The following is a 26,048-nucleotide window of genomic DNA, read 5'->3' as shown; positions in this document are numbered from 1 at the left end:
TTAGAAGTGCTTACTCTCTCAGAACTGGCAAAGCTTTGAAGCTAAATTGACTCTAACGAGAGAATGAGTATTAGCATCTGCTGGGTAAGTGGCTGGCTGGAAGGAGCATCTTCAGATACCGTGGCCGTCCAGAGACTAGGTTTCAGCAGTGAGATCAGTGCTGTGATCAGCTCTCTGTGATCAGTGTTGAGATCAGTGCTGTGATCAGCTCTCTGTGATCAGTGTTGAGATCAGTGGTGAGATCAGTGCTGTGATCAGCTCTGTGATCAGTGGTGAGATCAGTGCTCTGATCAGCAGTGAGATCAGTGTTGCGATCATCTCTCTGATCAGCAGTGAGATCAGTGCTGTGACCAGCTCTATGTGATCAATGCTGAGATCAGCACCGTTGAGGAAACGAGGGAGCAGGGTTGCTGTTAGTTTTAACTTATCAAAGATGCTGTGAATCTGCACTGCGTTTGATATCTGAGCACAAGGAAGCACTGGCTAACGAGACCCTATGTTTTGTTGCAGTGCGCCCGGAGATGTCACTCAAATTCACTCTCCCACGGCGACGTGTAAGAAGACGTGTGATTGGACGACGAGTAGGCTGGTCTTCCCCAGGAAACTGGTTTCAGGTGGTGGCTTAGAGTGTCATATATCATTTATCTAGCACCATTTGAAATCAGTGTTTCTGGGGCAGGAAGTACAACGCACAAGAAGCCACCTTAGTTCTTGGTCAAGAGGAAGCTCAACCATCTTTTTTTGGGGGGGCGGGGTGTATTGAGACTTAATTTTGCCTGCAGCTCAGTAATATTCTGCAGCAATAATGATGCCCTGAGGGCAGTTTGCTGGAACAGGTGAGATGAGGCAGCAGATCCTTTGCCTGACGGACCTGTGGAAGGTAGCCTTTGGGACATTCCTACAGGTGGGGGGTGCAGTGTCATATAATGGTTAGGGAACTGAGATCATGCCCCACAGGCCACAGGCTTCGTTCCCAAGTGAGACACTACCATTGCACCCTTGAGTAAGGTATTCAACCTGAAGCGCCTCCAGCTATGCTTATCCAGCCATGCCAAAAAGAACAAATGTAGAGGAACGAAGTTGTTTGTGAGTCGACAAGATGTTTGCCCTTCTTTTTGCTGCGGCTTTAACGCGACGCACGTCTCATACTGAAGGGGGCGTGTTCCTGCCACGGGGGTCCCTCGCAGGACGGCCCCGCCCCCTCGCCCCGCCCCCCTGCCACGCCCCCCCCCCCCGCCACGCCACACCCCGCCCTACCGCCTTTCCGTTTCTCCTCTCACCAAGGCTGACCGATTTCTTCTGGTGTTCAGAGTCTGTTCCTGTTTCTAGCACCATTTGAAATCGGTTACAATGTAGGAGGAAAGTCGACACCCAGCGCGAAACGCCAGGCGGCTCCAGCCCCCCTCTCTGGCGGACACCCCGGGGGTCCCCGCTGAGGAACGGTGATATTGAGGTAAAACTGGCCTGGGGGGGGGGGGGATTTTCAGGGGTGGTTGCCACCGTGCTCACAAAATAAACTCTGAAATAAAGACGTTTTCTAAACGTACATCAGTGTTTCAGTGTTTTGCTTTAATTGGGGGTTAAGACTAAGGGACTGGTTTGCAGCTTTCAACCAAAAGCGGTTCGAGCATTTTAGCGAATGCAAGCAGTCACATGCCTAGCACACCACACCGCTTCATATTTCACGAACACATACCAGTTCTACTTTTAAAAAAAAATAATTTTACAAATTGGTAATCCAACTACAAGCAGGAGCAAGTGAAAAAAAATGGCATTTCTGGTCTTCACCTCAATATTGAATTGGCTGGCAAGCTAAAACCTCTATGAACAAACTGGAATTACTGGGGCCTGTTTGTATGGAAAAAATGTCAGCACATTAGCTTAGTACTGTGCCTACACCTAGAAAAAAATCACAGAATGCATCACGCAACATGTTTGTGGAATCTAGCTGACCCCTTCATGATCCTAATGAAATATCTATCTACCACGTCACGTGCTCAACACATCACATGTGCTGACACCATTTGCATTGTCAACCTGGATACCTGAAGCTGCTTGGTAAAGTCAGTCCCAGTGTAGCATAATATTTATGGAGCTGGTCTTATAGCTTGCAGGTTTGAGTCCCAGGTGGGGCACTGTCATTCTGACCTTTCAGCAAGGTACTTAACCCGAACAACTTCAGTAAATGTTCAGCTGTGAAGTAAAACTAGCCTGTGTAAGTTGTTGCGAGAAGCGTGTCTGCTACAGTAGATGCCTAATGAAAAATTTTGTTTTATTTTGTGGTCACTCAAAACAACCACTAGGTGGCATACTCAGTATAAGGACAAACAGACAGCAAGAAGTATTATATTTCTAGAGTAAGACTAATTTAACAACCCACATCTGAATCGTCCTTCACAAAATCCAGTGGGCTTTCATACGATTGGTGTCACACAATTATATTACAGCCATTTAGCAGACACTCGTATCCAGAGCGACTTACACAACTTATTTACATAGCGTGCAGGTTAAGTACCTTGCTCAAGGGTACAACAGCAGTGTCCTACCAGGGACTCGAACTAGTGACCTTAAGGTTACAAGACAAACTCCTTACCCATCATACTACACTGCTATATTTGGGCCAGTAGTGTATTACTATGCTACGGGAAGTAGGCTTGAACCTCAAGTGTTGTGAGATTGATTTCCCGAAGTGAAACTACTGTTGTACTCTTGAACAAACTTAGCCCTTTAAGGTGTGAGATTTCAAATACAAGATTAGAATGTTCTAAACTGAATATTCTAATGCTGATGTAACAATCACTGGTGGTGATTGAAAGCACTGGGGTTTTAGAACACAGAATTAGAATTTTGAAAAAGGTTCATCTGAGTTGCTTCAGTAAATATCCAGCTGTGTAAATGGATTATAGAAAAATAATGGAAGCTGTGTAAAATATGAGCGTCTGAAAATGACTAATAATAACATTTCAGTTTAGTCGCATTTAGTCTGGATTTTTAACTTCTTTTACTTCTCCAGGTATGAGAGACTTACGGTACACAGCACTGGATTAAGACTTTAAAAAAAAGTGTAATCCTTTTAAAAAAACAATGCCAAAAAGTGGTCGCAAGTTTTTTCTTGACACTGGATTGATTTACACCTGGGTTACACCAGGTGTCCCACCCACACTGTGAGTGTTGCAAACTGAGTGTTGCAGTTTGAATGCAGTTATTTACAACCCCCCCCCCCCCCAGTTATCGTAACTTTCAACATACAGTGCATCCCAGCATCTCAAGAGGAAGTCTGAAATCTAAAATGGCCATACTGGCTCAACTGTGTGACTCAACTTTTCTTATTACGTCACGGACTAAACACATTGAGCAACACGCCCTGTCCGGCCTCAGCCCAGTGGTGGGTAGTCATCAACGTTTTCAGATGAACAAACGCACTGCTATTCCTTCCGTAAGCAAACAATAAATGACAAAAAAAAAAATACAAAAAACTGTATAATCAATAAACTATCCGAACCACGTACTGTGGAGGTTCACAATAGCAGGCCATTTCACCCCGTCATTTGACTTCCTGTTCCTCTGACCACCCAAGTACAGCTTTAGGCAGGGTGTGGATGCAACAGAGCGGGAATGACATCATAGAGGAAAAAAGTGCGCACAGGAAAGTGAGCTGTGTCCGTCGACTTTGTTTATCTTCATGTGTCAAGTATTCATGACTGAGAGGAGACCCTTCCACTCAGAGCTGCTATCTGTGATGACACATTTGGGAGTGGAACCTCAGAATTGTGCCCGTCCGTCTCTCTCTGGCCCTCCCCCACTTCCCCTCTCTCTCCCTCCCTCCCTTCAATATTTCAGCTTGTGACAATCTCCAAAGAACTTTGAGGAATTTCAAGTGCCACATATTGCATTACAAAGGGACGCCCATCAAAGATTTGGAAATCTTTGAAACCCACAAAAATGTATTATCTGGCTGACAGAGTGTCTATGTCCTGATGTTTTTCCCTGGAAGTGAAAAGCAAATCTTCCCCTCCCAACATAAATAATCTCAAAACCAGTGGCCAGTTTTAGAACCCATTTTAATCAGAACACATGTACATGCCCAGTCAAATTTAAGGAATAAACACTCGATGAGAACAGGATGTCGGCTTTCTCTAAAACAATGTTACAATGTTTTTTTAATTATTCTCTTTTAAATTACATTTAATTCACAACAAAAGAACTGTGGCATTCATGAATGGAAAAACATCCATCTTCCATTGTCTGGCAGAGAGAACAATTCAACAGCAAAGAATAACAATCTCAACAATATCACTGCACTACCTCACAAAAAGGCATGTTTACTGAACACACTGTTTCTAACAATTAACGCACACACGCACGCACACAGTTAACTGTTAACTGCGCGTAAAACGGCTGGCAAGAAGGTGACAGTGGTAGAAAAAATTTAAAGAAAAATGACAGAAAAAGGAATCAGATTTCGTTGGCAACTAATCTAATTAAATGAGTTGTAATTCTCAAGGAAAACACTGAAAAATCTTTTTTCACACACACACACGCTGTTAAGACTGTTGAACGACCATAAACAGGAAGACTGTTTGTGTTCAAACGGGGTTGGTTATTAAGTAACGTAATTCTAGGTGCGGCTCGCAGACGGGAAATGCGATATTAAGTCCACTGTGTGGGGGGAAGAAATTAATAAAACCATCAGATAAGCCACTAGGAAGCTTGAACTGGATTAGGGCGGCGTGGCAAGGCCCCCCCCCCCGGGCCCCCGCCCCCGCCCCCGCCCTCACCCCCGCCCCCGGGCGCGATAAGCCGCTGCAGCGTTCACTGCTCACTACCGCTACTGAGCTGCGGCTAACTGCGGCTAACTGCAGAGCAGATAACTGGACAATGTGGCTCCTCTTCTTCTCCAGATACACAGCCCCACATTTACTGGGGGAGGAACGTCCGCCTCGACCATCCCCCCCCCCCGCCCCCCGTAAGATAAGCATGCACATGGGCTTCGTTTTTTTTTTGTTTACATTCCACTCATTATCAGCCCCTAACAAAGGACCCATGTTCCGTTCTCTCTCTTTCCGAAAAAAAAAAATGGGAATATGTAAAGGGACATGTAATGTGTTCTCTAAATTGTTTCACGGGAAACAATGCAGGATTTAACATTTGTACATTCACCAGTCTCCAAAACTTCTGTCATGTGACATATTACCATAAAAAAAGCTATTTACATTCACGCAAAAACAAACCAAAAATAAAATCCAGTAAAATTAAATACTAAACCGTCTTCTGAAGCGGGCGATTGGCAAGTGAAGCACCCCCTTAAAATCACACGTGTAGCTGCAGGCCCCCCCCCCCCCCAGAAAGGCTTCTCTTGCTGGGGCAGATGCTCGCTAATACACAGCCGGCGTCGCACCGCTGGAAGAGAGAAGGGAGAAAGCACAGAGAACAGAGGGTGAGAGGAGCGGGCGGGGGGGGGGGGGGGGGCTACAGAACCGAAGGGGTCTAATGACAGCAGCCTGTAGGCCAAGGCCTGGTCTGAGCACACAGCAGTTTTACACGCACCCCAGCGATAATCCTCACCTCAATCCATTAAAAAAAAAACAAAGTGTGCAGTCCACAATCCAGCATTAATGAATTAATCAAATGTCTTGTTACTTAAAGACAGTGAATATTTTAGCACAGGTAAAAGTAAAATGTGTTCTCCCACGTGCACAGTCGGAAAGATTTTTTCCCACGTATATTGTCCAAGAAAATACACTACGTGACCAAAAGTATCTGGACACGCCTTGGTCTTGTGCTGTTTCTCATGGCTTGGGCCGGGCCTCCTTAGTTCCAGTGAAGGCAAATCTTAACGAAATGACACTCTAGAAGATACTGTGCTTCAAAATTCGTGGCAACATTTTGAGGAAAGCCCCTTCATGGTTCAGCATGACGATGCCCCCGGGCACACGGCAAGGTCCATATAGAAATGGATTTGTCGAGGACGGCGTGGAAGAGCTTGACTGGCCAGCACAGGGCCCTGACCTCAACCCCGTCCAACACCTTTGGGATCAGTTGGAAAGCCGACTGCAAGCCAGGCCAAGTCGCCCAATCAGTGCCTGAACTCACCAATGCTTTTCTGGCTAAATGGAAGCAAATCCCTGCAGCAATGCTCCAATATCTAGTATAAAGCCTTCCCAGGAGAGTGGAGGTTGCTATAGTAGCAAGGGGTGGGCCAACTCCATATTAATGCCCATAATTTAGAACAAGATCTGGGATATCAGGTGTCCATATACTTTTGACCATGTAGTGTAGTTTCAGGAAAGAAAAAAAAAAAAGGTTGTTATTTTCAACGTGTACATTGTCTAAGGCAGGGGTGTCCAGTCTTATCCCAAAAGGGCCGGTGTGGGTGCAGGTTTTTGTATTAGCCCCGCACTAAGACCTCTGATTCCACTAATCAAGGTCTCGATTGCAGACCGTGATTAGCTAATGACTTTAATCAGGTGTCTCAGTGCGGGGCTAAAACAAAAAACCTACACCCACACCGGCCCTTTTTGGGTAAGAACTGGACACTCCTGGTCCAAGGTCTTGACTATAGATAAAGAAACAATGACAGTAGTCTGTAGTACACACTCGAGCTGTGGGGGGAAAAAAGGAAAATCAGCGAGGGAACAAGAACAGGCAAGGGAATCCGGGGGATACCTTCATCAAGGGTATGAATTTGTGTGGGCTTTGGGGCTTAATGGCATTTCTCCTTCAGGCTTCCGGGTGTCTTCTCCTGTGAGGTATTCACTGCACGGCGTGTTCAAAGAAGGAAATATCGTCAATACTTCTGTCATTATATCTGCACTGAGAATCATGGCATGTGAGCAGTGCGTGCGTGCGTGCGTGCGTGCGTGCGTGCGTGTCTGTCTGTCTGTCTGCATGTCTGTCTGTCTGTCTGTCTGTCTGTCTGTCTGTCTGTCTGTATCGATCTCCAAGCACAGGGTGTAGAGAGCGCTAAGCAATGTTGTGCTCAGGAAATTCAGCTCATTAAATAAAAAATGGCGGTAACAATTTATGAGTTAGTCAGTCCTGCTGAGTGAGTAGAAAATAAAGGCCTTGACGTCTATCCGTTACCCAACCCGCTTATTCCTGGTCAGGGTCGCGGGGGGTGCTGGAGCCTATCACAGCGTGCATTGGGTGAGAGGCAGGAATACACACACACACCATTCACTCACACCTACAGGCTATTTAGTCTTCCATTAACCTAACACCTGCATGTCTTCAGACTGGGAGGAAACCCATGTGGACACAGTGAGAACATGGAAGCTCACACAGAAAGGCCCTGGGATTTGAACCAAGGACCTTCTTGCTGTGAGGTGACAGTGCTATCCACTGCCTATTAAAGCCATTGCTGTTCCTGTGCAATTTCCCTCAGTTACAGCTTCCCATTAGCTTAAATAACAGTGTAAACATTTTTTTTTTTTTTAAACGAGAAATATACTTTTTGACTATTTGATTAGCGGGTGAGAGAATAAACCAGTGACTAGCCGAAATATCTGAACCAACGTATTTCCGTCCGGTCGATTAGAAATAATCTCTTGCCCGAGACGTCCAAAATAAAATAAGCAGTAAGAGGGCAGAAAGACGATTTAAAAACAGGCTTTTGTTTTTGTACGGAGCTTCCAAATAGAAATGGCTGATTTTTGCTTGTGTTTGCACATTAGCTACAGACTCCCTGACTTAGCTGACATGCCGGGGAACTCTCAGACACACAGCAAAGCAGCATGATGTCAGGAGGGAGCAAAGGCCCCAAGACTGCGAGCTGCTCCCCGTGCTCTCTGCTGGGGAGGAAGTGGAGCGCTCTCTAAACCGTGACAACCGAGGCAAACAAGCAGCGGTTTGAAAATAAGAAACGGTACCTGTTGAAATAAATGCCGGTTGAATATACATCGTTCCTGTTGAAATAAACAGCGGTTGAAAATGCACCGCTCCTGTTGAAATAAACAGCGGTTGAAACCGTTCCTGTTGAAATAAACAGCGGTTGAAACCGTTCCTGTTGAAATAAACAGCGGTTGAAAATACCCCGTTCCTGTTCAAATAAACAGCGGTTGAAACTACACCGTTCCTGTTGAAATAAACAGCGGTTGAAACTACAACGTTCCTGTTGAAATAAACAGCGGTTGAAACCGTTCCTGTTGAAATAAACAGCGGTTGAAACTACACCGTTCCTGTTGAAATAAACAGCGGTTGAAACTACAACGTTCCTGTTGAAATAAACAGCGGTTGAAACTACACCGCTCCTGTTGAAATAAACAGCGGTTGAAAATACACCGTTCCTGTTCAAATAAACAGCGGTTGAAACTACACCGTTCCTGTTGAAATAAACAGCGGTTGAAACTACAACGTTCCTGTTGAAATAAACAGCGGTTGAAACCGTTCCTGTTGAAACGGCTCAGTAGAGAAACGATGCGAGGAGACAGGGCGAGACGGGGGGAGACGGGGGGAGACGGGGGGGAGACGGGGGGGAGACGGGGTAAGGCGTTACGGCTTCTTACCCTGCGTGGCCTAGGCGCTCATTTCTGACCGCCTTCCCCGGGCGCGACCTTCGTCGCCTTCCCTCTGTAGCCCCGAGAGCTGCAAGCCAAAGCCAATCACCCGTCAACATGTGCGGCACGGAACTGGGCTTGTAACTCTGTGGTCATGGGTTCAGTTCCCTTTCGACACAGCCAATCACCCGTCAACATGTGCGGCACGGAACTGGGCTTGTAACTCTGTGGTCATGGGTTCAGTTCCCTTTCGACACAGCCAATCACCCGTCAACATGTGCGGCACGGAACTGGGCTTGTAACTCTGTGGTCATGGGTTCAAATCCCTTTCGACACAGCCAATCACCCGTCAGTTCAACAGAGCCAATCTGTCCCCCCCGTGGTATTGCACCTGAACGGCTTCGGTAAATAAGGCGTCCAGCCTGGACTGCAAGCAAACGGTACAGGCGGCGAAAGTCGCTCCGACTCCATAAAGTGTCCATTAAGTGTCGTAAAAAACGGAACCCTATCTGGGGGGCTGTGGGGCTAAACGTGCGGGAAATAAAAGGCCGGCTGCCCCGCCCTGGGGCGCGAGGTAAGCCTCTCTAAACCGCCCAATGAAAACGCAGCGTCAGGGAGTCTCTAACGGGCCCACGCGGTCCAGGGCTCAGCGCAAAAAACACAGGGACAACCGGTCCCACGGACGTCTTGCTGCCACTTTCTAGCGGCTCTCAAGGCTACGGCGCTACCCGTCAGCTCGTACGGGAGCGTTTCGCCGCCCTGCGCTGAGCGGGGAAGCGGCGCGGCTGCAGCGGGACGGATCCGCTACGGCGCAGCTCCCCGGGCCAGGGGAGCGGTCTGAGTCACGAGGGTTTGCGTTGCGTCACGGAAAATTCCGGCTGTACACCTTCGAAGGAGCTCGAGGCAGTGCCAGGCACTAAGTCCCATACTCCTACGTGTACCATCCAGATAAGGAATAAGGAAACGTAAACTAGGAAATGTGAAATAAGGAATGTAAACTATCGATGCACTAAACACACTGAAAACATTTGTTTCACAACTACATTCACCCATGTAAAAACCGTAGGCGCTACTACTGGCGGCAAACGTATGTTAAATTCAGTTTTACTTCGTGTCGCAGGTTTAATAATGAGGACTACAGGCATTCCTTCTCACACTGAAAACACACACACGCACGCATACGCGTGCACACACTCCCACACGCGCGCGCACACAGAGAAGAGAGAGAGAGAGCGACGCAGAGAGGAGAGACAGCCGCACGCTGGCACAGTCGCACACGCACACACGTATAGCTTTGCGGTGTCGTCATAAACACCAAACCACTGAAATGGACTCACCGTTTTTTCTTGTAAGACTTAAATAGAAAAGCCGCAATAATCCCAACTGTAAAGGACAAAGAAAGACAAATTCAGTTACAGGCATACACACGTTTGTGTCTGTATGCGTACAATTAAACGACAACAATACAACAGAAATGTAACTAAATTCATGTGCACAGTAATCGCAGCAGAGACGTTGCTTTTTGAGTTCTGCATGACGTTAACTCACCAACAGCCAACGCCCCAAGAGTAGCAAAAACTGCTATCAACACCTTACGCATATGATCTGAAACAGACAGAATCATTCAGTCAGGACACAATCTGTTTTTAAAAAAAGGTATCACGATATGGGGCGGCTCATGGATGCATTTTACATGGATTCAAGACATGGTTACTGTCAGCCCTGTGACGCACATCAAGAGGCAAAGTAACGAGTGGTAAGACAAACCCGTCTAATAACCGTACCCACCTACGGTAGATGACACTATAATAATAATAATAATAATAATAATCTGCATAAATAACTCGGGTAAAATTAATTCCATACTTCTGACATGATATTTCTAACATTTGATTCAAATAAAGTCATATGCCTTAATCAGAGGACGTATAAGCCAACGGTCTGTCTGTTCTCCAAAACATAACTTTTACAAACAAAACAGGAACAAGCGAAACGATATCAGACTCCTCCCAGTGGACAGATGAAGAGCGCTGAGTTGAATGGCTGTCCCCTCAAAAACCGCTCAATTCGTTTCAAATGGTGGAATGAGAGCTCCCAGAATGCTGTGAGGCACGAAGTAAAATGTCAGGTTACCCGGTGGTTGGTCGGGGCAGGGGGGTACTTGACTGACGAGGGGCGGTGTCATGCTTCACCATGGCAACATTACCACCGAAAACCACGCTTCAAAGAACGACGCGGACGTACTGGGATCTAACCAACTATCGGGTAAATAGGAAATATTTCCGACTTAATGACGCATCGCGTCACGTGACGGCAACGCGACAGCTACGCCGGTAAAAGGTCTGGCGGGCGATACCAAATCACAGGAAATCGAGGTGGGAACGCCGTCTGCATCCGCGTGCGTAAAACGGACGGGACGCGTTCGTGGGCCCGCAGTAGGAGGAGCGCACATGCGCTCGCACGTCTCCGGAAAGGCGACAGTGACACCGCGCCTCCACGCACTGGAGATTTCACATCCTTTTCTGTGCCCCTCTCGGGGGGGACGTGGGGGGTGCGTCTGCCTCTGAGGTTGCCAGAGCGGAGTGAATTCCCCCTAATATTGAGACATCTATAGGGTGAGTTATGGGGCGTGGGGGGGGGGAAGAATATAGATTACCTGGTTTTGGGTCTGGCTTTGGAGGTTTTGTAGGCAAGCCTGTCCTCCTCGTAGTTGTCCTTGCTGTTTTTGGTGGAACAGTGGAAACAGGAGGGACGGGTGGAAGAACTGTGGATTCTTAAATGGGAGGGCAAGCCCGGAAATATTATATGGGGCTTCACTGAAGATGGAGAATTCTGATGAATATTTTGGGGGGCGGGGGGGGCGAGTCTTGACAAACGCCATTGGCAGCTCAGCGCTTTTTTCATTGGCCTGCCTGGAGCATCAGGCCCAGATATTGCGCAGGTAATGTAAAACAGCTGAAAGCAAAGCACAGAGGGAGGGAACAGCCTAATTCGTGCAGCGGGTTAACAATCACCTGGATCTGGAGTTGGGCCTGGTTTCGGCAATGTCCTCGTCGTGGTTTCCTCTGGTGTTTTTGTTGGAACAGGAGGGGGAAGAACTGTGGGACACCGGAATGCAAACAAACGTTCAAAATGCAGCGAAACGAAACGTAAAAGCAGCGACTCTGGAACTGAGCGCCCGTTCAAATCGAGCTGCCGCCGGGTGGGCCGTCCGTTTGGCTTTTTTATTCCCCCCTCATGTATCTGGCACCCCCTAGAGGAGTGGCACCCTCAGCAGCTGCCCTTGTCGCCCCTGGTTGCAACAACCCTACCAATAAGACTGCGGCCACTGGATCTGCACCAAAACACGGCTTCATGCATGGGCAGGACACAACTCAGCATAGGTTAGGTCAGAGTAACGTTCACTGTGTGAACTGCACTTTGTGTGTTCTCGGCTGTGAATAACTGTTACAAAATGAGCACTGTACCTTATCGGACCTGTGCTTTGTAGTTGTTCCAATGACCTCGATATGCACCTCTGTGCATCGCTTTGGATAAAAGCGTCCACTAAACAAATGTAATGTAAATGTAATGCAGCATAAAAATACGAAGTCATAACCAGAGATTTATTTTAACTGCCTGTTTAAATATCAAGTTTATCCAATCCATCCTGATGGATACAAAATAAAATTTTATTAAAAGAAAATATACTGATGCAGTAATCTTAAAACTGATTTGAAGTGTTCTTTTACATCAGCCAAGCACAGAAGAATGCATTTGCAGTGAGATAACAGGGGAAATTATGCATTTTTTCTGCAAACCTTGATGAATTGAATTAAAAATGTGATTTGTCCATACGCAGCTCAAAATGGCTACGGTTCCTGTTCAGTGAACATGGCGTCCACAATCTACAACAAATCAGCAGAAGAAACAATACCTGTCCTCTACGCCCATTTCAGACCACGCTGACGTTACAGAATAGACTGAAATGTCGCCCAGCGACCCTCTAATGAAATGAAATCTTACCTTTATTGCAGGTTGGGAAGTCAGAGGACCATCCCGTTGCTTCGCACACTAGTTTACTTTGCCCTTCCATCACATAGCCCTCATCGCATCTATAGGTTACAAAATATTTCAGTTTATAGGGTGGCGGACCGCCATCAACCCGCTGGGCATTTTTGATACTTGGAGTTGGGCAGTTCAGTTCTGCAAGAAAAAAAAAAAAAAAGAATCTTTACAAGAGAGTCCATCAGACCTGACAGTATTTCAAAAACAGTCATATTTCTACGTGCAACAGGCCAGGCAGGTTAAAGTATGATTAAAGTATAATACGTTTAAATTGCTCATAACTTTCTTAAATGTATTTCTGAACACAAGCATTTACTAATAGAAGCTTTCGACAGAATCTGAAAGTTGATAAGACTTTTTGTGTATTCCAAAGCATGGGGAACTTAATGTCCACAATTATACAATAAATGTATGATACTAAGGGGTAATCTGAAATTAGCAAATTTCAGCATTCTAACCTATTACAACCAACGGTCAAGTGTAGTGTCAAAACGTTTAAAATATCCTACCTTTACACTGGGGAACCGTTCCATTATATGAACCAAACTCATTACATACAAGCTGCGAGTCTCCAACAAGGTTGTAGTTTTTGTCACAGGTGTACTGTACTATATCCCTGAACTCAGGGAATTCCTTGTCAGGACTACTGGAGATTCTTCCATTGACAATTGTGGGCGGATCCGCACATTTCTTAACTGAAGAAAGAGAACACATATTTAAATAAAGAAACACATAAAGCAAAACATTTTTTTTTAAAGACACCACCATGTCTAAGTCAAGGACAACACTTTGTGTGTTACTTTCAACGGATTGTTTTTAAAAAAAATCACACATGACATGACAACTATGACAAACAAATGTGCTGAAAGTTAAAAAGTTGTGTTTGATATTAGCACATCCTTTATGAGAATGCATAAATGTGCGTTCTGCACAACACCCCCAGCCTGGCCCCAGAATCACCACCCACTATAAAAGCTTTAACCTCCACCCACCGTAAACAGCCATATTTTCATGTTTTGGTTAGTCTTCTGAACATCACTGTTGTGACTATGATATCACTCAAGGCTACTGAATGGTTGACAATGCGGCTAATCAAGTAATGTAATGCTTCCACATCTCTACACTGTACCCAGTTATCTTTCCTGATCATGGGGCACATCGAGTGTCTGGGAGACGTACGACAAGTGCGTCCAAAAACACATACTACATTGGGGGCAACACGAACAATCGAAAGTTATAAGTTATTCCTCTTAAATGGGCTTACACATTTTTTTACGTCACCCCTATTGTTTTCCCCTCTCTCCTCAGTTTATACGGCTAGTCGTATTCGAAGAGCGCAAGACCACACTTACTTTCACAGCGCGGAACGCGGTTGTTCCAACCAAAGTCATAACACTGCCTATAGGCCGTTCCTTGCATTTCATAGCTTAAAAACAGAAAGAAACGAGACCGTTAAGGACCGCGAAAAACAAATGCTACAAACACTAGCTACAGTAGCTGGCCATCAATTGTTTAGCAGAGTGTAGCAGAGTTCCGAGATGCAAGTTCATGTGAACGCCAATGTCATCGACAGAACGTGATGTCACTCTCCGAGAGGTACAATGACTGTCATTTGTGAACAGACAGGCCTTGGTTAATAACTAGGAAGGCAGATCATATTATACAGTGAGCTCCACACTGTTTGATAAAGAAATATCTGCACGTTAACCACATTCACATGTAGTTAAAGTGCAGATTCTCAGTTTTTATTAAAGGGTATATTTATGCATTTTGGTTCCACCATGCAGAAATTACAGTACTTTTTATACATGCCCCGCCCCCCTAAATTTCAGGGTGGCATAATTTTTTGAGACAAATGGCTTCACAGGTGTTTTTGGTTAGTCTCTGAAGTACCAAACTGTCACTTGGCTATCCTTTTTTCAAGAGTGTTTTTGATCTGTCAGACATGTGCTTCTCAATTATGGAGAGAAATCTTCAGTCATAAACTGTATAGTTCTTCCTTAACCTACCAGGCCGTTTGCAATTACTGAGCTCACCAGTGCTCTCTATCTTCTTGATGATGTTTCAAACTGTAGATTTTGGTAAGCCGGAGGTCTGGACTATGTCTCCGATTGTTTTTTCCCCAGCCTAATAATAACTTCCCTGTCTTTCATTGGCACAACTCTGGTCCTTATGCTGACAACTGCCAATAAGACTCCAAAGGAAATGGAAAGCCTAGAATTAAGACTAGATACTGAAAGCTCTCTTGTACGTACACTAAAGAAGCAACTGAACACACCTGCCCAATCAGAAACACCTGTGAAGCCATTTGTCCCAAACATTATGGTGCCCTGAAATGGGGGGGGGGGGGGGTTACTATGTTGTTTCTACAGGGTGAAACCAAAAGGTATTTAAATACCCTGTAATAAAAGCTCAGAATCTGCACTTTAACCACATGAGCATCGGAAATCTAAAATTGTGGAGTACAAAGCAAACTCAAAAAAAATATGGCTTTTAGAGCTCACTATGTCTTGTAGAGCATGGGAACCACAGTTCAACACTGGAAGAAAATGGACTTCAAATTCACAGCATAGTATTTCACAGCTACAGTACTGTGCAAAAGTCTTAGGCACCTGAAAAAAAATGATAAGATGCTTTCAAAAATAATGAAATGAAAGGATATAAATATCGAAAAAATTATATAAAGAACAATAAATTGTTAAAAACTAAATAAAATTAATGTTTGGTGTGACCACCCTTCGCCTTTAAAACATCATTTCTCTTAAGGAACACCCTCCTACACTTTTATAAGAAAATCGGCTGGTAGGTTGTTCCAAGCATTTTGGAGAACTTGCCACAGTTCTTCTGCAGATTTTGGCTGTTTCGCTTGCATCTGCCTGTCCAGGTAATTCCAGAGACCCTTGATCAAGTTTTTATTTGAAAAGTAGTCTATTACTTAAAATGTACTTTATTTAACAAAATACAAAAATGTATCTGCAAAATTTAATTTTTGGGAAAATTCATGTTAGGAAATCTCAAATTTGCTCTTTTCTACTGACACACTAATGCAGAAAACAAAAAATAAACATCTAAGACCAAATATATACTATATATTATATTTAAAAATATAGGGTGCCTAAGACTTTTGCACTTTTGTACTGTATGTAATTTTAAAAAAATGAAAACAGTGAATTCAGCTCATGCCTTGCCGTCCTTATTTTAATAAAACAATGTAAACATCAACGGATAGAGGTTAAGTGACTTCGCACTAAAGCCTAGCGAACACACGTTGAACTACCCATGCGAATGCTACAGGGGATATGCTACGTACTCACCCACGGTTGCAAGAAGCGAAAGCGGTCGCACCATAATCAGTTCCATTTGGAGTGCTAAATCTCCCATTTATCAAGTCTCCAGGTGAACCACACGATTTTTCTGCGAATAAATAGAAACATTGACGAAGTTATTTCGGAAACTGGACCACACTAAGCAACCAGCCACAGCGGGAGCTTTCGTCGCAGACGGTCGGAAATTACTTTGGCACTGAAGTGTTACCACGGTCCAACTGCCATTCCTGCACAATATTGTCCCATCTCCACTGACTTTTGTATATCCTGCTCCGCATTTGAAAGTAACGCTTGATCCTTCGTCGAATGTGTCCAATGCCGCGCTCTCTTCCGTCAATTCTAAGCCAGTCTTCGACGGAGGTGGTTGGCATTGTCCTAGAAATGTAGACATTTTATGGGGTTACTCTACACATTGCGTTAGCAACAGTGCCTACGAACGAACATTATTTCTTTTAACAAAGATTTCCCGATGAAGTTATCGATAGCTGATAACCATAACATAAAAAGTAAACGTTGCTAAGATACCTAAAGTTGTCACTAGAATAACTGATGACTAGGTACGAGGTAAAAAGACAAGAAAACCAGTAACTGTTAGTCTAGTTATTTCACTTAGCCCGCGATTTATAAATAATAAATTATTATGAGTCGATCTTACCTTTCACACAATCAGCAAGCAGAAAACACAAAAACAAGGTCGCCCCCAAATACGACCAAGAATGCCTTAACCTCGGCATATTCCTCCGGTTCAAGTCGATTTAACCTTAGGCAGCTAGTCGTAAATACTTAACGTTAGCTAGCTAGCACTACGTAGCCTAGATAGCCAACAGAGTTTTGTTGCTGGTATTGCCGTTGGACTGAAAGAATAATCACTTAGCAAGGCAGTTAATTGGCAGACATTAGAGTTACACGGTGGGTAAATTAGCTAGCGATCTTCTAACGATGTCATACAGTTAGCAGCCCTTCAGCGTTAATAACCAGTGTTAACAGCTAGGACGGCTAGTATGTCCAAGGTTTACCACGCCCTGTGTGTGTTTCAGGAAACAATGAGTCGCTGTCGAATGACGCCCTTGCAGCGAACTTCGATATGACTGTCTCCTCTGATGATTCCAATGAACAATGATCGGAAAAATAATTTCGCGATGTTAGCTTGTGCGTGGTGGCGCGCTTCAGCGATAAGTCCCCATATGAGATAAGTTATCCACAAAAGGGTTGGTCTTGATGAGTTTGTCGCTGGTTAACAACAGTAGCTGACTTAAGCAGGTTCAGATACGCGAATATACTTTCTCTGTTTAATACCTTAATATTATTTTATTGAACAGTATTTCTAGTTTGCAACTTCCTCTTTATCTAGAAACCCCACACAACTGTTTACACACACCGCATACGCAGTTTAGTTTCACAACACTTCCGGGGTCACAAATGACGTAATTTACCGAAATACTGATATCTAAAAGGCGTGATCCTGGATCAGGTGAAAACAAATTCTCGTCAACCAAGTTAAATTTCTCCCAAATAAATTTCGAGAGGTGTCAGAGAGAGAAGGCAGGGGAATTAGAAATTTGGGGTGGGCACCTTTTCACACAGTGGGCTATACTACAGCGTTGAGCTGTTTTCCTAGTGTTTTCGGTACCAGCTTGGATTAAACGAACGGGACGTCTGACTAAAGTTTAGGAAATACTTTTAGTATTGTTTGGGATGGTACACTATTATTCAGATCACTATTAGATGATTTTCAGCAGCGGGAACTAAACTGTTGACTGCACTGTGTGGTGAGAAGTGGGCAGGGAAGGTGTACAGGGATGCAAACTGATCAGGGGTGAAAAAGGAGACAAAGATGCAAACCCACTAGCAGGGTCCAGGGGCATGCCCCCCCCCCCCCCCCCGGGAAGAAATTTTTTTAAATATATCAGCTTTAAAATGTGGATTTACAGTCGATTTTAGCATGAGGATATAGGGAAAAACTCACCCTATAATTAATATAATATTACTGCTACAAAAGTAATATAAGGGGGACATCAGTTCAGGGCACTTAAAAAAAATAAAAAAACAGTGAAGAATGCAGAGCCAGGTCCAAAATTGGCGCAGAATAAAGTTGACCAATTGGGTGGGCACAGATGAAATTTGGGTGCGTATTGCTTTCTGTGTTTAACTATTTTTATGCGTTATAACAAAACTATGTACGTAACTAAGTGCAAAATGGAAAGGTACTGGGAAGGAACGACCTTTGAGGAGGAAGGAATGTGGATGAGCTAAGATATATAGATAACGATTTGGGTGTACCACCAAGTTTAATCTGCAATATTTTTTTGGCTGGACCGCAACAGCGGGGCCAGCCTTATAAACGCGGATGCCTGTGACCGAGTGACTGAGTGATGAAGTTACACCATTGGTCGTATAGACACTACCACTGACTATCCCTGTAACAAATTGGCCACAATTTCAAACACCCATACACGGTCCAGCCATGTACTAGGTTTTGACCTGGTCATGTTGGTACAAAGGGGAGACACGAGGCTTGACACAGGGGTGTGAGAAGGCCATGGATATGTAAACATAACTTGGGGGATACTTTATAAATGGAGTAAAATTCATAGTTAAAATTACCTTTGGTGCAAGCATATAATCAGGTGGTATGTGTATGACCATTGCTTGCAAAATGTCATATCCTAATCAATAACCAATGTATTTCTATTGAAATCTGCATGTATTGTGTATGATGTCAAATGAAATAAGCTGTACGAAACAAGATGGTATGCGAAGGGAGAATAAGAACACCCTCCCCTGCTTTGAGGTGCCAAGAACCTAGGCGTTTCGTCAGGGTTTTTGGATGAAGCAAAAAGGTTCTTAGGAAAACGGGAAGTTGGTATGTTAGGGGGAGTAAGAAAGTGTCATGCCATGCAAATTACCTCAGGAAAACAAAAAGTTGGTATGGGAGGGGGAGTAAGAAAGTGTCATGCCATGCAAATTACCTCATAGAAAGACAGCTTACAGAAAGATATAAGAGGCAGAACTTGTGAACAGGAGTTTGAGACTCCCTTCTTGAACTCTGAAATGAGTGTTTGAATGGTTTCTCCTATTTGGCCAAATAAAAGTTACATTGCTGAATTACTTTGTGACCTGACTAAATTATTTGCCTCCATTGAAGGTAAAATCCACGATGACATTACTGCAGTATGCTCTGTGTATCATTTACCACACTGAAGGTAAGATAATCCAGGCGTTACATGCCAAACAGACATTGCTGCAGTACGCTCTATGTGTCCTACAGTAGGAACATTCATGGACTACTTTTTCCATTTTATTGTTGTTTATGTATTACTAATTTAACCATTTATGTATTTACCTATTTATTCACTTAGTTTCCAAATCCGTCATTCTTTTATAGCGCTGTTTTATTGATTTTTATTGTTTTTAGTGACTTTTATTTATTATAGATTTTTCCTCATTATTCTCATCTCCCGTATGTACACCAGGTTATCTGGACATGCGTCCATACGCATAGCCTCCCAACACCAGCAAACCTGCACAGGTGGGGACTTAGGCCCGACCCACTGTGCGAGCTTTGGGGAGGGAGGGGCACGACGGTGGACATTCTCACAGGGTGTGGGGCAGCACTCACCCAGTGGAGACATAGATGGCGTCCACACAAAGTGCCTACGGTGCACTCGTTAACATGGGAGAAAGCCAGGATCCTCAGGGAAGACCAGGGGAATAACAGCTTACTACAGACGGCACAGTCATGGGAGATGGGCGGCAGTGTAGTATAATGGGTAAGGAGCTGGTCTTGTAGCCTAAAGGTCATAGGTTCGATTCCCAGGTCGGACACTGCCATTGTGCCCTTGAGCATGGTAAATGGACTGCATTTATATAGCACTTTTATCCAAAGCGCTTTACAATTGATGCCTCTCATTCGCCAGAGCAGTTAGGGGTTAGGGATTAGGTGTCTTGCTCAAGGACACTTCGACACGCCCAGGGCGGGGTTTGAACCGGCAACCCTCCGACTGCCAGACAATCGGTCTTACATCCTGAGCTATGTAAATGTAATGCATGTGTAGCAAACAAGCCTGCCACAGGCCACCGAAGTGGCTTTCCTAGGGGCCCTCCAGCACAGAGACACAGGGAGAGGATGTTCCAAGTCCACATTTATTTTCAAGGGTGGCAAGATGGTACAGCCAAGGAGCAGATGTAAAACAGGCAGGCCTGGTGGCTCCCGGTTGTGGTTTGGCTGCAGAGAAGACGCTCACAGCCTGGGGAATAACAGGAAGGGAGGGGACGGCAGTGGCTTGCCAGCGGGGGGAGGCAGCTAGGGGGTGGAGGGAGGGGGGGGGGGGTGGTCCGGGGGGCCCGCTGAGGGAGCCCCTTGCTGGATTTGGAGCGGATGGGGGAGGAGTCGAGCTGGATGCCAGAAGGTGATGAGAAGGGTTTGGCCAATGCTGCTGACCCGCCAAACTGGAGGGCGTCGCCACGCAGCGAGGAAACGTCCAAGGGAAGTCTGATGACATCATCTCCTGGCTAACAGCTACAGTCAGGGAATGTAGTGACCGAAGGTGACGGCATCTCCCTGATGTGCGTTGTTGTGAACCTTTTTGTTTGTTGTTTTATAAATGAACTAATTTGTGCGTTGCTACAAAACAAGGCAGTAGGATTCTATCCTACCTTTACACTGGGGAACCATTCCATTATATGAACCAAACTCATTACATACAAGCTGCGAGTCTCCAACAAGGTTGTAGTTTTTGTCACAGGTGTACTGTACTATATCCCCGAACTCAGGGAATTCTTTGTCAGGACTACTGGAGATTCTTCCATTGACAATTGTGGGCGGATCCGCACATTTCCTAACTGAAGAAACAGAACACATATTTAAATAAAGAAATACATAAAGCCAAACATTTTTTTTAAAGACACCACCATGTCTAAGTCAAGGACAACACTTTGTGTGTTACTTTCAACAGATTGTTTTGAAAAAATCACACATGACATGACATGGGCAGGACACAACTCAGCACAGGCTAGGTCAGAGTAACGTTCACTGTGTGAACTGGACTTTGTGTGTTCTCGGCTACGAATAACTGTTACAAAATGAGCATTGTACCTTATCGGACCTGTGTTTTGTACTTGTTCCAATGACCTCGATGTGCACCTCTGTGCATCGCTTTGGATAAAAGCGTCCACTAAACAAATGTAATGTAAATGTAATGCAGTATAAAAATACGAAGTCATAACCAGAGATTTATTTTAACTGCCCGTTTAAATATCAAGTTTATCCAATCCATCCTGATGGATACAAAATAAAATTTTATTAAAAGAAAATATACTGATGCAGTAATCTCAAAACTGATTTGAAGTGTTCTTTTACATCAGCCAAGCACAGAAGAATGCATTTGCAGTGAGATAACAGGGGAAATTATGCATTTTTTCTGCAAACCTTGATGAATTGAATTAAAAATTTAATTTGTCCATACGCAGCTCAAAATGGCTACGGTTCCTGTTCAGTGAACATGGCGTCCACAATCTACAACAAATCAGCAGAAGAAACAATACCTGTCCTCTACGCCCATTTCAGACCACGCTGACGTTACAGAATAGACTGAAATGTCGCCCAGCGACCCTCTAATGAAATGAAATCTTACCTTTATTGCAGGTTGGGAAGTCAGAGGACCATCCCGTTGCTTCGCACACTAGTCTACTTTGCCCTTCCATCACATAGCCCTCATTGCATCTATAGGTTACAAAATATTTAAGTTTATAGGGCGGCGGACCGCCATCAACCCGCTGGGCATTTTTGATACTTGGATCTGGGCAGTTCAGTTCTGCAAGAAAAAAAAAAAAAAAAAAGAATCTTTACAAGAAAGAGCACATTAGACCTGACAGCATTTCAAAAACAGTCATATTTCTACGTGCAACAGGCCAGGCAGGTTAAAGTATGATTAAAGTATAATACGTTTAAATTGCTCATAACTTTGTTAAATGTATTTCTGAACACAAGCATTTACTAAACATAAGCTTTTGACAGAATCTGAAAGTTGATAAGACTTTTTGTGTATTCCAAAGCATGGGGAACTTAATGTCCACAATAATACAATAAATTTATGATACTAAGGGGTAATCTGAAATTAGCAAATTTCAGCATTCTAACCTATTACAACCAACGGTCAAGTGTAGTGTCAAAACGTTTAAAATATCCTACCTTTACACTGGGGAACCGTTCCATTATATGAACCAAGCTCATTACATACAAGCTGCGAGTCTCCAACAAGGTTGTAGTTTTTGTCACATTTGTACTGTACTATATCCCTGAACACAGGGAATTCTGTGTCAGGACGACTGGAGATTCTTCCATTGACAATTGTGGGCGGATCCGCACATTTCTTAACTGAAGAAAGAGAACACATATTTAAATAAAGAAACACATAAAGCAAAACATTTTTTTTTAAAGACACCACCATGTCTAAGTCAAGGACAACACTTTGTGTGTTACTTTCAACGGATTGTTTTAAAAAAAAATCACACATGACATGGCAACTATCACAAACAAATGTGCTGAAAGTTAAAAAAAATTGTGTTTGATATTAGCACATCCTTTATGAGAATGCATAAATGTGCGTTCTGCACAACACCCCCAGCCTGGCCCCAGAATCACCACCCACTATAAAAGCTTTAAACTACACTCACCGTAAACAGCAATATTTTCATGTTTTGGTTAGTCTTCTGAGCATCACTGTTGTGACTATGATATCACTCAAGGCTGCTGAATGGTTGACAATGCGGCTAATCAAGTAAGGTAATGCTTCCACATCTCTACACTGTACCCAGTTATCTTTCCTGATCATGGGGCACACCGAGTGTCTGGGAGACGTACGACAAGTGCGTCCAAAAACACATACTACATTGGGGGCAACACGAACAATCGAAAGTTATAAGTTATTCCTCTTAAATGGGCTTACACATTTTTTTACGTCACCCCTATTGTTTTCCCTCTCCACTCAGTTTACACGGCTAGTCGTATTCGAAGAGCGCAAGACCATACTTACTTTCACAGAGCGGAACGCGGTTGCTCCAACCAAAGTCAAAACACTGCCTATAGGCCGTTCCTTGCACTTCATAGCTTAAAAACAGAAAGAAACGAGACCGTTAAGGACCGCGAAAAACAAATGCTACAAACACTAGCTATAGTAGCTGGTCATCAATTGTTTAGCAGAGTGTAGCAGAGTTCCGAGATGCAAGTCCATGTGAACGCCAATGTCATCGACAGAACGTGATGTCACTCTCCGAGAGGTACAATGACTGTCATTTGTGAACAGACAGGCCTTGGTTAATAACTAGGAAGGCAGATCATATTATACAGTGAGCTCCACACTGTTTGATAAAGAAATATCTGCACGTTAACCACATTCACATGTAGTTAAAGTGCAGATTCTCAGTTTTTATTAAAGGGTATATTTATGCATTTTGGTTCCACCATGCAGAAATTACAGTACTTTTTATACATGCCCCGCCCCCCTAAATTTCAGGGTGGCATAATTTTTTGAGACAAATGGCTTCACAGGTGTTTTTGGTTAGTCTTTGAAGTACCAAACTGTCACTTGGCTGTCCTCTTTTATCAAGAGTGTTTTTGATCTGTCAGACATGTGCTTCTCAATTATAGAGAGAAATCTTCAGTCATAAACTGTAGAGTTCTTCCTTAACCTACCAGGCTGTTTGCAATTACTGAGCTCACCAGTGCTCTCTATCTTCTTGATGATGTTTCAAACTGTAGATTTTGGTAAGCCGGAGGTCTGGACTATGTCTCCGATTGTTTTTTCCCCAGCCTAATAATAACTTCCCTGTCTTTCATTGGCACAACTCTGGTCCTTATGCTGACAACTGCCAATAAGACTCCAAAGGAAATGGAAAGCCTAATGGAAAGACTAGATACTGAAAGCTCTCTTATACTTACACTAAAGAAGCAACTGAACACACCTGCCCAATCAGAAACACCTGTGAAGCCATTTGTCCCAAACATTATGGTGCCCTGAAATGGGGGGGGGGGGGGGTTACTATGTTGTTTCTACAGGGTGAAACCAAAAGGTATTTAAATACCCTGTAATAAAAGCTCAGAATCTGCACTATAACCATCGGAAATCTAAAATTGTGGAGCAATTTTTTTTAAAATATGGCTTTTAGAGCTCACTATGGGAACCGCAGTTCAACACTGGAAGAAAATGGACTTCAAATTCACAGCATAGTATTTCACAGCTACAGTGCTGTGCAAAAGTCTTAGGCACCTGAAAAAAATGATAAGATGCTTTCAAAAATAATGAAATGAAAGGATATAAATATCGAAAAAATAATATAAAGAACAATAAATAGTTAAAAACTAAATAAGATTAATGTTTGGTGTGACCACCCTTCGCCTTTAAAACTTCATCATTTCTCTTAAGGAACACCGTCCTGCACTTTTATAAGAAAATCGGCTGGTAGGTTGTTCCAAGCATTTTGGAGAACTTGCCACAGTTCTTCTGCAGATTTTGGCTGTTTCGCTTGCATCTGGCTCTCCAGGTAATTCCAGAGACCCTTGATCAAGTTTTTATTTGAAAAGTAGTCTATTACTTAAAATATTACTTTATTTAACAAAATACAAAAATGTATCTGTAAAATTTAATTTTTGGGAAAATTCATGTTAGGAAATCTCAAATTTGCTCTTTTCTACTGACACACTAATGCAGAAAACAAAAAATAAACATCTAAGACCAAATATATACTATATATTATATTTAAAAATCTAGGGTGCCTAAGACTTTTGCACTGTATGTAATTTTTAAAAAAATGAAAAGAGTGAATTCAGCTCATGCCTTGCCGTCCTTATTTTAATAAAACAATGTAAACATCAACGGATAGAGGTTAAGTGACACACGTTGAACTACCCATGCGAATGCTACAGGGGGTATGCTACGTACTCACCCACGGTTGCAAGAAGCGTAAGCGGTCGCACCATAATCAGTTCCCTCTGGAGTGCTAAATCTTCCGTTTATCAAGTATCCAGGTGAACCACACGATTTTTCTGCGAATAAATAGAAACATTGACGAAGTTATTTCGGAAATTGGACCAACACTAAGCAACCAGCCACAGCGGGAGCTTTCATCGCAGACGGGCGGAAATTACTTTGGCACTGAAGTGTTTCCACGGTCCAAATGCCATTCCTGCACAATATTGTCCCATCTCCACTGACTTTTGTATATCCTGTTCCGCATTTGAAAGTAACGCTTGATCCTTCGTCGAATGTGTCCAATGCAGCTTCCTCTTCCGTCAATTCTAAGCCAGTCTTCGACGGAGGTGGTTGGCATTCTCCTAGAAATGTAGACGTTTTATGGGGTTACTCTGCACATTGCGTTAGCAACAGTGCCTACGAACGAACATTATTTCTTTTAACAAAGATTTCCCGATGAAGTTATCGATAGCTGGTACCATAACAAACATAAAAAAGTAAACGTTGCTAAGATACCTAAAGTTGTCACTAGAATAACGTAGCTAGGTACGAGGTAAAAAGACAAGAAAACCAGTAACTGTTGTTAGTCTAGTTATTTCACTTAGCCCGTGATTTATAAATTATAAATTATTATGAGCCGATCTTACCTTTCACACAATCAGCAAGCAGAAAACACAAAAACAAGGTCGCCCCCAAATACGACCAGGAATGCCTAAACCTCGGCATATTCCTCCGGTTCAAGTCGATTTAACCTTAGACAGCTAATCGTAAATACTTATAACGTTAGCTAGCTAGCACTACGTAGCCTAGATAGCCAACAGAGTTTTGTTGCTGGTATTGCCGTTGGACTGAAAGAATAATCACTTAGCAAGGCAGTTAATTGGCAGACGTTACACGGTGGGTAAATTAGCTAGCGATCTTCTAACGATGTCATACAGTTAGCAGCCCTTCAGCGTTAATAACCAGTGTTAACAGCTAGGACGGCTAGTGTGTCCAAGGTTTACCACGCCCTGTGTGTGTTTCAGGAAACAATGAGTCGCTGTCGAATGACGCCCTTGCAGCGAACTTCAATATGACTGTCTCCTCTGATGATTCCAATGAACAATGATCGGAAAAAGAATTTCGTGATGAGAATTTCGTGATGTTAGCCCAAGTAGCGACATAGCTCAGGAGGTAAGACCGATTGTCTGGCAGTCGGAGGGTTGCCAGTT

General features: G+C 43.7%; 1 protein-coding gene across 5 annotated transcripts; it reads right to left on the bottom strand.

Annotated features, from left to right (window-relative positions):
* Window positions 1-4,043: 4,043 nt before the first annotated feature.
* Window positions 4,044-26,048, bottom strand: LOC118211501 (complement decay-accelerating factor transmembrane isoform-like). 5 transcript variants are annotated; one of them, XM_035388749.1, is made up of 17 exons: window positions 25,485-26,048; window positions 25,014-25,199; window positions 24,812-24,911; window positions 22,903-22,976; window positions 22,059-22,244; window positions 21,502-21,681; window positions 20,525-20,710; window positions 16,058-16,243; window positions 15,857-15,956; window positions 13,895-13,968; window positions 13,052-13,237; window positions 12,501-12,680; window positions 11,510-11,593; window positions 10,044-10,100; window positions 9,833-9,878; window positions 8,505-8,583; window positions 4,044-5,400 (listed from the first exon to the last, which is right to left on the bottom strand). In XM_035388749.1, the coding sequence occupies exons 1-16, from the start codon at window positions 25,561-25,563 to the stop codon at window positions 8,523-8,525; spliced, it is 1,965 nt and encodes a 654-aa protein (XP_035244640.1). In that variant the 5' UTR covers window positions 25,564-26,048; the 3' UTR covers window positions 4,044-5,400; window positions 8,505-8,522. The 5 variants fall into 5 exon arrangements, with proteins under 5 accessions (XP_035244640.1, XP_035244639.1, XP_035244642.1 ...); XM_035388748.1 differs by lacking the exon at window positions 8,505-8,583 and adding an exon at window positions 6,667-6,756 and having other exon boundaries at window positions 25,485-26,046; XM_035388751.1 differs by lacking the exon at window positions 8,505-8,583 and having other exon boundaries at window positions 25,485-26,047.

Source organism: Anguilla anguilla, chromosome 13 (assembly GCF_013347855.1).
Source record: "Anguilla anguilla isolate fAngAng1 chromosome 13, fAngAng1.pri, whole genome shotgun sequence".
In the NCBI taxonomy this organism is placed as follows: Eukaryota; Metazoa; Chordata; class Actinopteri; order Anguilliformes; family Anguillidae; genus Anguilla; species Anguilla anguilla.
This window is presented reverse-complemented; position numbering and strand designations above follow the sequence as displayed.